Raw genomic sequence first — 14,265 nt, forward strand, 5'->3', positions numbered from 1 at the left:
AGGGAAAACTTTCTAAATCAGAAGTAACCTTTCTTTGTGTGGTGTTCTGCAAAATTCTGTATTTTATTAGTGTTCAGAATTCCAATTCCGAGTAGAGCCACTTCCCAGAAGCTTTCCCCATTGTATTTTTTAACTTGTCTCACCAACCCCCTGGCAGCTGCTGTTGGACTCCATAATAAGTATTTAAGCTGCCATTTTAGTAGTTGTCCTGAAATGAAATATTCAGTATTTTTAAATACCTGGCCAGTTTTAAGGATACAATTTGATTGTCAGGCTTTGGTATTACTTACAAAATGTTCCACTGTGAGCTAGTAAGATGTGAGTTATTTTCAGCCTTCAGGAATACAACTAACTTTACTAATAAAAAAACGTAAGGAAATCAAAATGCAAAGAAACCAAAGCATTATCATACTAGAGATCTCCTTCCCTCTTTATTCTGATTTAGGTACTAAGCAGTCTAAAAGGAAAGAAAATGTCATGTTGCTAAATTAGTTATTAATGTAGGTATTTTACAGATTAAGACTTAACCAGAAGATCCTTGATATCTTCATGGACTTGCTATCAGAGATCAAGGATGCAGTCTTGTTCAGTCCACATAAGCAGCCCTTGGCTGTGGGATGTGTTGTTGGAAGAGGAATTTCCTATAGCTGACTTCATTTCATCCCTGCTTAGTGCATTGATGCAGCAAAACAGACTTGGGCAAGCAGTGAGGTGGGAACAGAAAATGACCAAATGTGATGAAAGCTGGAAGTACTGTCAAAGTAACAGGATGTCTTTTTTTCTTTAATCTGTCTCAAGATCATTAAAAGTGAGCAGGGTTGGTTTCTTTTCGTATGCAAAAGCTTTACTGATACTCTTTTCCCTTCCCCTTTCCTTCCCTGGTGCAATGATGAATAGGGGGGAAAGTTTTGGGCCATATAACGAACTTCTGACTGATCACCTTAGAGTCTGAATTTCCAGTAGATGTTTCCTGGCAGCTGCTGCAATTTCTCTCTGAGCTCTGTTTGAATTATTTATTTGTTCATCCAACAAGCCTATTAAACAGAGCACTTAAGCACTGGCTACAACAGAGTTCCTGTGCTGTTTTTTTTCTTTTAGGTTACATTAGGTTCTAGTCAAAATGATAGATTCTGGAGTCAAGTAACTATCTACTGATTATATATCCATGTATAGATGCTATACTGTGTGTGCCAGAAATACAACATTCATGCATATTTCCCATGAAAGAATGGCTGGTTTGTGACTCATTGCAATACAATATGCCTCAAAATGTGTTTTAGAACAATTGTTTGGTGGGTTGCTTCTTTATGTTGTGTTTCTTTGTTCACTGTAAACATACCATGCAAATGCTTGTATATCAGATAAAAATGTCACTCTAAAAAATTATATATTAATGTCTTGCTGATTCCTCAAATAGTGCACTGTAAATTATTCTCTTTTTATTTCTTCCAAACCCAAACAAAATAGAATTACTTATTTTATATATTCCATAAAAATCTTATTTATTAAGCAATGATTATATTTCAATAATATAAGCATGTTTTAGATCTGACCTAACCATAGCAATGGAAACCATGGAAAATGAGTCCTAATTGTGCCCCAGCACAGTCTTTCAGAACACAGACACATAAACCCTGACATTTTTTCAGAAACCAGCTAGAGGTCCAAGTTGTATTTTAAGCGTATGCTGGAACTACGCAGGTTATCAGTCTTGTCCTCTTTGGTTTGTTTCCATTTACATTGCTCACCCAGTACATATGTTCATTCACACATGGCATTTATTTTTCTTATAGCTTCTCCCTGACCAGCTGGTCTTACTTCTGGAGTCCCTCTTGGAGGAGAAGACATTGTGTCCCAGAATATTGCAGTGCTTGGAGAGAACATACCAGCTCCGGGAGCAAGATGCTGAGGTAAGTCACGCCACTGTGCTGTTGACTAGGAATGACTGTTCCACTAGGAGCCAGGCTCATTGCATTTCTTCTTTTTCTATGTCTGAATCTGAAATTTGATGATCTTAACTCCAGTATTGTTGCACCTTCATGGGCTGTAACGACTCAGTATTTCTGTGTATTTTGTGTAAGTTCAGGTGTGTTTTGCGTGCTGTGGTAGTAAATCACAGCACAGCCCAGATGTCCAAACTATTTTGTACCTTAGGGAGCATATTTGTTCAGGTGTTCAATTTTTCACTACGTTTTTCTGTGTAGTGGAACCCAGTTTGTTTTCATTGTGATATTGTCTCCAAGTGTAATCATGTCTGTTATAGTCTAAAATTACTCTTCCCCGTTGTCAGTTTGTATTGTTCCTCATTGCATGCTCCAAAGTCTCACTCAAGATTTAGGAAAGTTAGCTTTTCAGAGAGACTGTGGTGATTTCTGGTTTGGGGCCTTAATTTAATGTTTTTTACAGTTGGTTCTAGTAAGCCCTAGTGACATTAATAGCCCCTGAGGAAAACACTGTTTTATATGATATTGTAAAGGGTAGCATCCCTGCTCCAGAGTGCTTTATATGTTTGGGAAGCAAACCAGTAAATCTTTATTACCACGTGCAATGAGGACTCTTATGTCCCACGGTCTTCTCGAGCTGTGAGGGTTCTGACAATTAAGGCAGCAGAAGTAGTGGCTGCAAGCACCCTTGCAACAAGCCTTTCCTTCAAGTATGTAGTATTCAGGAGGGGAGGTAAGAAATTGCAATCAGTGATGAAAATAAAGGATGTGTACAGATAGATGTGTGTGTGTGTGTGTGCACGTATCTGCATGTGTATATATGTATGAATATATATATAAAGCAAGGGTTAATTATGACGTAGCATACAGTCAAACTCTGTGCAATGAAGGAATATGGTGAACTTAATATTTGGCTCCTGTTTATTTAAAAACTACCTTGCAGAAGGTTGCAGAAAGTGTGCCTGACTTACCTTGTTATAGTTGGAACTTTGTGGCAGTTACTAGAATTGAAAGAGAGCAAAATCTTTCTCTCTTATGCTGCAGTTGCTGTGTGGATGCTTGGGAAGACTTGGAATTCCAAATTTTAACATGAAGACTGATAGAGCAGTCGTTCTTTTTCTATCTTTTTCTCAGAAAAAAAACACAAAAAGCAACCAAAAAAGAACATTTCAATTGCTGCTATTTACTGCACCTTTTCACTTTTTGTTGATCCAGTTTTCCAAATGCCAGATTTGTTTTTAATTAGTACTTGAACCAACATTTCTATTTATAGGCATTAGAATATATTTTAATCACATCTGAATACCAGTGAAATGTCAGTGGTTCTATTATGGGAAGAGGAATTAACAGGGAGATAGATCAAAGCAATAGCTATGTTGTTGTTGCTGTTTCATGCCTGTGAATTGTAAGCGCCAGGCCACAGGCTTCAGTTTCTCAGGTTTTTCCTTTTTCACTTGCATGCTTTCTTTTTTCCTTGCAGTACTTGAAAAGTACACAGTCTGTCAGAATACTTCTTGTGAAAAAATTCCACAAACCCACAAGATTAGGACCTCTATAAAATGAATGTAATCTCCATTTTATTTTACAAGGTAAAAACCAAGGGTTTAGCAAGACAACTCACTTAGAAGTATGACTAAGATAACATTACTTTTAGCATTTTACCAGTCATCGGATCCCAGACACCTACAGTTCTTAATAGGGAACTAGCTTCCATGGCCTCACCTACATGTAGAACAGACTATTTGTGCCTCATTCTCATGTATGTGCACAGAGGATTTTTGTTCTTGTAACCCCAGGACAAAGAATTGCAGTCTGAGCCTGTTCTTATCTAGATTTAATTTGTGAAGACACAAATCACTTATAGTGATCCTGTTGTGCTACTGGAGTTCAAATGTTCTCAGTAACTAAACATCAGAAATGAATTTTTAAAAATAAAAACATAAAAAACTTGCAGGCAGGCCAATAAAAGGAAGAAAACTGTCAGTGTCAGAGGGTTTATTCCAGGATTTTTGGAAATTAGGTTATCAGCTGTGTTTCATCCAGCAGCAGAAAGTTAAGAAATAAACTTGTTGTCTTGTTTTTGAAAAGCAATGTTTAAATTCACAATCATCTTCCAGTAGGGATAAGCAATGATAGTGCCAATAGTGGAAAAGGGTACACAAAAGACTTTGTGAAAATATGAAAAAAGCAAAGTTTGGTCTTAAAGTCTGTACATAATTATTTTGAAGATTATTACTGGGAGTCCTTCTGTCCTGCACAAGTATAGCATGGAAGGTCCTTGTTCATATTTCTTAAAGCTTTTCTGTCTATATCACTGAAGCATCTTTATATTGACTTTAAAACTGACCAGCCTTCTTTTAGTAAAGCATTGCATACTTGGTGGCGTCTGCACCTGCCCACAGCAAAGTCCGTGTCTGTCCCCAGTCACTGGAAGCTGCCAACAGCACTGTTTGGTACTCCTGACCATTTGTTACCATGTACACATCCAGACCTAACAACCTGTGGACACAGATTCTTCAGAAAGGAGTAGAGGATTTGCAGCAAGTTATCTGCCTTGTTTTGATTCCTTTGTATCAGTCGGGAGAGGAGAAAGGTCAGAGGAAGCCTTGGCCTGGAATATAAAGGTTGATCTCTGTTGAAGAGATCTCCTCAGCTACTCAGTGTAGTTCCCATCCTCTCTCAAATTAGGTTCCAATGCAGATACTCAGGCTCATTGTTTATCTCCCTTCTAAGACAGACACTGATTTGAGTGCTTCTTTTAACAAACAAAGAATAAATCATAGGTTAAGTAACATATTTGTGATCCATAATGTATAACTTTTGAGCCGCAAGAGCCAGAACTGCAGATGGCTTAATCACATTTCAGACTGGTCTGCGCCTAGTCTTGGATGCCAAGAGAGGCTTGTAGGGCATCTGCCAAATTGCAAAATTTGTGACTCCTTTCCGCTTTTTGCAGTCCACTTCTGTAACAAATAATTATTTAATTTTCCATTTTCTCCTCAAACCTTGGAACATCTGAGAAAACACAAAACTACAAGTTTGCTTTCAAAAGATTAAATTAATTGGTCTGACCTATTTGAATTAAGAATATCCAAGAGATCTTTGTTTTGAAAGCAATGAAGGTTTCAACTTTTAAAGCCATTTTTCTATTCTTCTCTCTGTCCCTTGGCTCAGACAAGTGGTATCAGACAAGTGGAAAGCAATTCCATGGAAGAATGATTGTGTCCTCAATTTTATCTTCCTGTTCCCCTATCTTGGTGTGCTGCTTCCCACTACATAACAAAATAACTCATACGCAGGCTACATCTCCATGACATACCACATCTTGCATCCAAGAGGAGCATTATAGAAACTGGCTGCATTTTGAACATGACACAGTCCAGCTGGAAGTTCAGCTGGCTAGGGAGAAATGGGATATGTTATAAAGCAGCATCCACAGTTGCCATCAGACAGCACAGTAGGATAATGAAATTTAAAGCGGGTCTGGGGTTGGTTTTGGTTTTTTTCTTTCCAAGGTGGCTGTTGTGTGCAGCTGTTTCATTTATTCAATATCTAGCGTCTGGTAGAATGTAGAGAGTTGATCTACATGGAAAGTTTTGGGTGGCTAGTATTTTTTTAAATCTGTCTAACCTTGATGACATCCTTTCTGATATGACAGTGCAATCTTATCTCATTGAGAACTTAGATATAAATAAAGTAGAGTCAGTAATTTACAAAAGACAACACTGTGAGATCTGAGCTAACACTCAATGAATCCCTTAGCTAGAGGAGCTCTCAGATTACTCCCCTTATTTCTGTTCTTCACTTGGTCAGATGCCTGTAATTTGTGGGCACACAAGGTCACAGAGTGGCTGAGTGGCCTGCAGAGTAGTGAAAAATGTGACAGGAAGATCACAGCCATCAGAGAAGAACAGTGGGTGTGACACTTTCAGTCTTCTTTAAGACCTGACAATATTCTGCAAGAGGGTTTTACTTGTTGCTGAATTATGTAAGAAGTGGTGATAAAAACTACAGGATGTGGATGAAGCAGAAATATTTATGGTGTATTTCCCCAGATTTTTTACTGTACTGTAGAGTTAGCTTTCCTTCCTTTCCTACTGTAGATATCTCTTTTATCTTGCCTGCACAGCATATGGAAAGTTGCTTTGTTGGTTATCCTTGTCTCAGCAAGTTGACTGAAATGTTCTTCACTTACATAATGCTTTCCCTGTATTTGGGATCAAATATGGCATATTTTGGAGAGAGAAGAGAAACTAGAACTCTTTCTGCAGTAAATGTGAGTAAAATGAGTTAAGATCATAATATCATCAGTCATGTGGTTGGCATAAAGTCATTCTCACACAAGTACTTCATTGTGCATGAGGTCTGTCTGTGAGACCAAGGCTATAAAATGGTGGCATCTTATTTCACTGACAGAAATGCAGTCACGCTACCACAAACCATTGAAGGTGCTTGGCATCCTAGAAGTGGTGAGAATTGTGTTAGGACAAAATAACTTTGATTCATTGGTTTTTCCTAGCCTGTGAAAAGCTGGCAGACATGGAAGTACAAATGAGTTCTTGTCATTTCCCATCTGATGGTGACTGTGTTGAGCTGAGCACATTCTCAGGTTGCATAATTCAGCTGTCCTGCTGATTGTGGATGGGCATTGTTTGAAGTCACACTTATGGAACAGAGCACATAAAACTGTGTGAGAAAAGGGAACTGCTTGGGGAAGGTCACTGCGCACTTGCAGAAGGCACTTGGAGAGCTTTCCTTTCAGCACAGCCACCGGGCCAGTCCTCCCTTGGGACAGGGACTCAGAAGCAGTCTCCAGCTTCTGAGTACAACACAATTAGTAATGTGTTGCAGATACCTCCACAGGCTTGTCCGTCCTTTTTGACTATACTGTGTAGCAACAGGTAGGCATATTTCAGACAGTGGCATTGCAAGCACAGAGGGAGAGCCATGGTTCTTTTCCTTAACTGATGTCATTCTTGGTATGAAACACCAAATCAGTAGATAAAAAGGGTGACAGCTTGAGCTGATTACAGGGCTTTGCTTTCTAGTGAATTTGGGATTTTTCTGCAAAAGGAAAAACAGTTTCTATATTTATTTAATATTTAAATATACAGTTTATTATTCAGTTTCAGTTCAAGTCAGGATTTTGGATAATACAGTATGTTTTGCAGGACTTAGAAATCTGCTGTGAAAATTTACCAGGAGCGCAAAATAAATTTCACCTGCCTTTTCCTTTCTGAATGTTTCAGTTAGAGCATACCATAGGTATGGTTACACTGAATATTTTTTTTTATTTGCAATTGAATTGCAATTAGCACATCAGGAGGAACTTGATACAAGGAATCTAGAAAAGAATAATAAGGAACCTAGAAAAGGCTCTGTAGATGAATTGGCCTGCATGGTAAATTTGTTTCTGGAATAAATCATATCTGAGTTTTGAACACTCAACCATTACTGAGGCAGTAACTTCATTAAATGGAAAAGAAAGAAGAAATATGTGTTTTCACAAAGTGAAATCTCTTTACTATTATCAGTCAGGTGCTTTTGACACACATCCTTATAGAAATACTGTCTCTTTTCCTTGCTCTACTTCTCCGACTTCCTTGTGCAAATCCTAGCATTGGATATCTGTCATAGAATGCCTTTCCTGTTTTCACTAGAAAAAAGAACTAATTTCAGGGTATATTGTAGACTGTCCTCACTGCTGATAAATGTCTTGACTGAAGCCGTAGCCACTTGCAAAATGTCCTCTGTGATCTTGAAAAATTTTGGGCCTTCACTCTGTTTCATGTTCTTGTTCATTTTGCATCTAAATGCAATTTGCAGTCTCTTTGGTTGGTATTGATATTGGTTAATTTTTCAAAAGCATGCATTTGCAGGAGCTGAATTTTTTTCCCAACGAAAGGAGGTAGGTTCTAGGAAGGTGGCACTTGCTTCCCAAAGATGAGGTCCAAAATTCAGTGTGAAGCTGAGAAAATTGGAACAAGATGAGGGGAAAACTTCCAGTGACAGCCATGAGAGTCATCCCATGAGACTCACCCTGGCTCATGTGCCCAGTGTGACTGAGTGGATGTGTTGAGAAAAATTTGTAAGACTGGCTGAAGGATAATATTGAGTAGCTGTACTTTGGGTTTGTTTTGTTTCTGCATGTGAAGTAGGGGGCTTTTCCAGCCACTTGAGAAGAACAGAAAATCCCTCTGTCAGCATTAGCTGAAGGGCACGATCAGAGCACGAGATTTATGGAGCACTGGAAATAGCTTTGCACCAGTCAGCACTCCTGGTCCCACACCCCTCCAGGAGCCAACAGCAATACGCTTGTTCCAAGTGATCTCAGTGGCTTCTGGGTGGCATGAGCAGGAGTTTTTGTGTCCTGACTGCTGCCATTACTGGTGCTCTTCACTTATCACCCCTGATTTTTCTAGCCAGTTTTGGACTTAATTTCCTCTGTCTGGCAGCCTAAAAATTTAGCGAGACTTGGAAAGCAGGGAAAGCTGATGGTAAGAGGGAACCAAAAATGCAGCTGGGTTGGTTTGGCAATTTTTTTACTGCTTATCCAAAAAATCTGTGGAGGAAGGGATTGGAGATAATTTCGTGTCCTATTGTCCAGCAATGAGAATGAAATGGTAGGGTCCTCTGGGCTTCTGAAGTCAGTCCTATAGGTTTTCTGAATTGAATGCAATTACTTTATATAAAATTTTACTCAGTATTTCTGTGTCAGGCAATACAAACCCAGTGCTGTAATACAAACCATCTGCCCTTGTCAAGAAATTTAAAAGGTTACTCTGTTTGCATATATATGATAGCACTGGCATAGTGGCAATGACAAGGAGAGGGTAGTTTTTAAAATACAAACAAAATTCCCTAGCTATCAGCCATAGGGATGTTCCTCTGAGGTCTGCTTTTTTTGGGGAGGTTTTTTGGTTGTCTTGTTTTGGTTTTCAATTCTGAAAAACAATCTGAAAGTAATTTTATTTAAAATAAACTTACTTTGAGGCTTTATCCGAATAGCTCATAAAATGCTTCTCACTCCTGGTTAAAGTCTGGTGGCAAATGCAGAGTATGCCTAATAGGACCACAGATTTGGAAAAAAATATACTGTGTCCTGTGAAGTCTAAATGCTTCAAGAAGCAGAACAATTCAAAGGTGCAGGTTTTGATGTCATTTCTTAAACACAGATATGATTCCACCATTGGGTCACTGATTTAATAACATGTGGGTAAAGTCTGCTGTCCTACAGTTTCAACACTTGTGCCACTTGGATCCTGAGGAGGAATTTTGTTGTGTTCCACATGGTGTAAGCCTTGTCCTAAGCAACAACCGTCACTGTATTCCAGCAGCACGGAATAAAAGAGGTAGAGAAGGTGACTGAAAATTATCAAACATGGAGAAAAATCGAAATGTTCTCATTACAGGAATGAGCACATTTCTTCTGAGTTTATAACATCAATGTATTTTTCACCTAAGAATGTTTGCTGGGCGTTGAAGAAGGGAGAGTGCATATGAGAGTGATGCAAAAGGTCTTCGGAGTAAAAATCTTGTATTTAATTATTTTGAAAGTTGGAAGCCAGGTTTTAAGGAATGTGAAATTAGAAGGACGTGAGCATGAGCTGAGTAGGCTGGCTGATCTAAGTTACGGAAAAAATGACAGCCATATTGTTCATTGCTTAGAATTTGAGTCTTATTTTCATATGGAGTTCCAGATTCTGTGTATGACAGTAATCTTGCCTGAAAATAACAAATGTTTTGACCACAATCAGTGTGGGAGACCAAAGATAAAAGGGTTTTTTGCCTTTAGTTACAAGATAGATAAGATATAAGCAGAGAGATGGAGAGAGGGGCGTAGGCAAAGGGGATAGCTTACTGTTGCCTTGATACTTACAGCAGCCTTTCCTTTTGCTGAACAGGAGATACAATTTAACAATAATTGGTAACAGACTGTTGGTGTGCTTGATCTCAGACTCTTCAGAGATGAATTTCTGCATCAGATGTATATGTTTATGTGCTTTTTTCCACAATAATGCTTGAATTTATAAGCCCAGCATGCTTTTATGTGCATATATAAATAACGTGTGTTGAAAAACATATGCAGACACTATATGGGTAAAAATTATGAGCAGACTCTATCTGGAGACAGCCAGAAGAGACAGTAGTAATGGGAAGTGTTTGAATTGCCTGCTATGGTGATATAAAATAAATTTCTGCAGATTCCAGAGATACTGTTGGGGTAGGACGCGGGGTGACAGCTTCAAACTGAAAGAGGGCAGGTTTAGATTAGCTGTTAGGAAGAAATTCTTTCTTGTGAGGGTGGTGAGACACTGGCACAGGTCACCCAGAGAAGCTGTGGATGCCCCTTCCATGGCCGTGTTCAAGGCCAGATTGGATGAAGCTCTGAGCAACCGGGTTTAGTGAAAGGTATCCCTGCCACTGGTGGGCGGGTTGGAACACGTGATCTTTAAGGTCTCTTCCAGCCCAACCTGTTCTATGTTCTACCATAATCTAGCTATTATTGTAGGTAGGTGTTTCAGTAGGGTGTCAGAGGGACTGTGGATGGGGCTGTATATGAGATGGCAGACAGCTGTGTCGGTGCATTTTGGCAAAAAATGTGTTTGGATATGTATACATGCCAAAGCCAAGCTTACCTTGCTGAAGGCAGGAGGCTTGTCCCTGCAGTACCTCTCTGATGTTGGTTGGGACCTGGTCTTCCTTCTCCTCCCTCTGAGGTGCAGGATCTCCTGGCCCCCCAGCACCCTCTCGATAATCACCCTCACACTGTGTCTTCACACATGCAGTCACACTCACGGGAGCACCCTGCTGGGGAAGGAAGGAGTGAGAATTGAGAGCAGACAAGGTGGCACAAGCATTGCTTCTGTCACCAGCCAGAAGGCAGCCTTGCTCCTGAGAGCTGGCAGCACCAAAGCAAAGCTCAGCACACATCTCCAGTGAAACTGTTGAAAAGGCAGATGCTGACATCTTTTCTGCCATCTTCATCTTGCTGCAAGCTGTGAATGGCACTGGTGCTCCAGCATGCTGAGCAGGCAATACTGAAAATGCTGGTTTCATGCAGGCAAAGGGAAAGCATTTGGTTCCAGTATAAGTGGTGTTTCTGTTTTAAATTAAGTTTTATTTTTTAAAGCCTTTGTTTTTGAAATTTTGTTCACATGCTGTGTTTCCTTACCTTACATGCACTGTGATATAGGAGCTGCTCTCCCCAGCATGGGGACAGTGGCAGTGCAAATGCACACGTGGAGAGAAAAGCCTTCAGGCACCATGACAGTGTGGTCTCCCAGACAGTGCTGTTGAAGCTGTCACACTGCTTTTGTGCTGGTGGCCTTTTTCTTGACTAACAGTTCTCTGGGTCATTTCCCTATCATCACTTTGTTGGTCTACTGTAAAGCTGGAGACCATCCTGTTTTGTATCCATCTCCTGTTAGACAGGGTAAGGAGAAGGAGGCTGAAGAGCATTGAGATTACAGAATTTAGCATCCCAACCAAGCCTCTTATTCACAGTGACAGCTTTGACATCAAAAGAGAGACACAGTCAGTGCCACCTTTGAAAAAGGATTAGACATGGCTTCTTAGTCTCTTGCCTTTTCTGACTTCTTTTGGAAAATTTTTTTCCTACCAACACAGCTGTCATTGATCACAGATGGGGCCCACATAGGGAGAAGTGTGTCTGGTTTGTAATTGGCAGCTCTCTGCTGTAAGCCTGAAGTGGATGAAAAAAGGGCATTTGTCTTCTCCAAACAAGTCCTCAGCCATTTGCCATCTTGCCAAGAGTGAATCCTGTCCTGAACTGCTATCCTTTGGTTGCTATGCCTGTCTGATCATGGAGAGCAGCAAGGTTGCCTGCTGCTCTCCCTGGGCTTTCTGAAGCAGCATGTTTTGTGATTCCTGGCTTCTGTTTGGTCCTGTAGAAAAGATCCTCTGTGCTGGCTGTGGGAGAGATACATGTTTTATTTTCAGGTGGAAGTGGAGTCATGTTTACAGCCTGTGGAAGCTGATGAGGTTGCTCTTTAGCAAGGCTATGGTACTGTGTAAACTTTTTAACATTGTGTTCTGTAGAACTGAGTGAACGCTAAAACAGGAGCATGTGTTTGGAGGGGAGGAGAAAGGACAGAAAGAAAATATATGTCCCTAAATCACATTTATAAATGTGAGAAGGTTCAAGCAGGCACCTGTTGCTGCTGGATGCTTGCACAACTGTGGAAGTATTGCTGCCTGGCCCATGGGCACACTAGCACAGGTACAGATTCAAATGCTGCCAACTATCCCACAGTCTGCCAATGACCAGGCAACAGAATTTGCCTTTCAAATATTGATTGTGCTTCTTATACTAAATATAGTGGTTGCTGCATGAGCTCTACCCACAGCTCTTCATCAGTGCTATTGAGTGAAGGAAGGAGTATGGGGCTTGCATGTCTTTCTTACCAGCATCCTTCATAGTCTGCAAGTGCTTGATCTCTGCAGAAATATAAATCAGAAGGAGTAGAATTAACTGAGAAAGTAGAATATTGCTACCAAAATTACCAAAATCTAATGCCTGATATTCTAAAATGCTAAATTATATGCTAAAATTAGCTTTTAAGTGACTTACTTTTTAATGACCAGTTAATATACCAGGTTTTAAATTATTTTAGACCTCTTCATAATCCTCCTCACAGTGACAATTAGCTCCTGACAAAGCTTTGGTCTGCCAGCCCATTACTGCCTTAGAGTTTCCCGAATGACCATGCTTTTTTGTTTTTTTGTTGGGGTGTCAGTGGGCTGAGCTACTCATACTGTGCTGCACAGCTGGAAAAGAGGTGGTCCAATGTGGCGGGAATTGCGTGTACAATCTGTCTTTACAACATGTCTTATACAGCTGCTTACACAATCGGTGATGTCAAATACAGAGCACGGTGGAGCTTCATGAGCTCAATCTGCCTCAGGTCCAGCTACTGAACGGCAGTTCATTCCACTACTCAAAGTAAAATACAGCCTGAGTATGGCTACCAAAAGCCATTTTTAAAATTTGAAATATTATCATCATTTTGTCCATAACTCTGGAAAATTGAGGGGTTTATACTGTAACAGAGCATTTCACTGTGAGAAACAACATTAACTGAGCCTTGATGCCGTGAGGGTCTCAGGAAGAAAGACTGCCTTAAAGATTGCTGCTGCTGTGGTGGTGTGTCCAGCCATCCTCTGGTTTCTTTGGGCTCTGCAGTACTGTCAGAGCAAGCACTACAAGACCTGAGAGAAAACTTATGCTATGAAAAGTCCAGTTTTTGATCTAAAATAAAGCTAATTTAAGCTGATAGACAGCTCCTTTACGCAGTCTCCTGAAAAACACTTGGCAAACACAATAATCACAATTACAGAATCCTTGTAAAAAGAATGAATCCATTCTGTTTGCATCCAGTAGTTTTTTGGCTATTGAGTACACTCTTTCAGATTGCCAAACTGATAGTCTGTCAACACAGTTGTAACACAAAAAGCTGCTTCATTGCTCCTGATGAGCTGCTTCAGCATCCCTCACTTGGGCAAGTTTCAATGAAATCAAATTCACTTTCTAAAGTATGTTTTTACTGTGGCATAAAAGATAGGAGTGCCCACATGAAATTCAGACTATATAGAATGAAAAGTCACTGTTGTATTAAAGAAAAACTGTTACAGATAAGATGGGGGGGACGAAAGTCATTAAATGAAGTGTAAAATTAAACCGTAATTCTTCTATGCCAAGCAACTGTAAAACCTGGTTTTTAGATCAAATATTGCCCAGCAACATTTTTTTTTCTTAGTTAGGTAGGAAAATGATCTAATATTTGCATCTAATTTATCTGTAGATAGGAAGAGAGCAGTGATAAATGCTTTCAGATGAAACAGAGAAGCATTCTGGTGCTTTGGAATGTTTCCTTATTGTTAATTAAAATTAATCTGTTGTAGTATAGCTTGGTTATTTGAAAAAAATCTGTTTTTTCCTCTGTGAATTAGACTGGAGTCTGACTTCTGAGACTCTTTAATTAACATTTAAGAGTCAAGTTGTTCAAATAATTTTTCCAATAGAATCTGAACCTGTATTTTGTAAAGGTCACAGATACCTCGTACCTTTAATAAAAGTTCAATTTTTTTGGACAATAGCTCCTACTCTATTTCAAATTATCTCATTTTCTGAGATCTTTAAGTATGTTGCTTTTGTTCAGTGATTTAGATCTGTTGTCTTATGGCGCCTTTTAAATTGGATCCAGCTATTAGCAAAATGTACTCATCTTCCCTGAAGCTAGATTCTCATTCTGCAGACCAAAAGCTTAGTAAAGTCTAACTTTTTTCTCCATTTAATAAA

General features: G+C 39.6%; 1 protein-coding gene across 12 annotated transcripts in view; it reads left to right on the forward strand.

The window, feature by feature from the left end:
- AOPEP (aminopeptidase O (putative)) overlaps positions 1 to 14,265 on the forward strand; it is a 204,205-nt gene that overhangs the window by 172,386 nt on the left and 17,554 nt on the right. For all 12 annotated transcript variants that reach the window (XR_004500435.1, XR_004500434.1, XR_004500436.1 and 9 more), the window contains one exon: positions 1,794 to 1,910. Coding sequence is in view for 6 of the 12 variants with exons in the window: in XM_015653218.3 (XP_015508704.1) it covers positions 1,794 to 1,910 (117 nt within the window). In the remaining 6 variants the exon portion in view is untranslated. The remainder of the gene's footprint in view (positions 1 to 1,793; positions 1,911 to 14,265) is intronic.

This window comes from Parus major, chromosome Z, assembly GCF_001522545.3.
Source record: "Parus major isolate Abel chromosome Z, Parus_major1.1, whole genome shotgun sequence".
NCBI lineage: Eukaryota > Metazoa > Chordata > Aves > Passeriformes > Paridae > Parus > Parus major.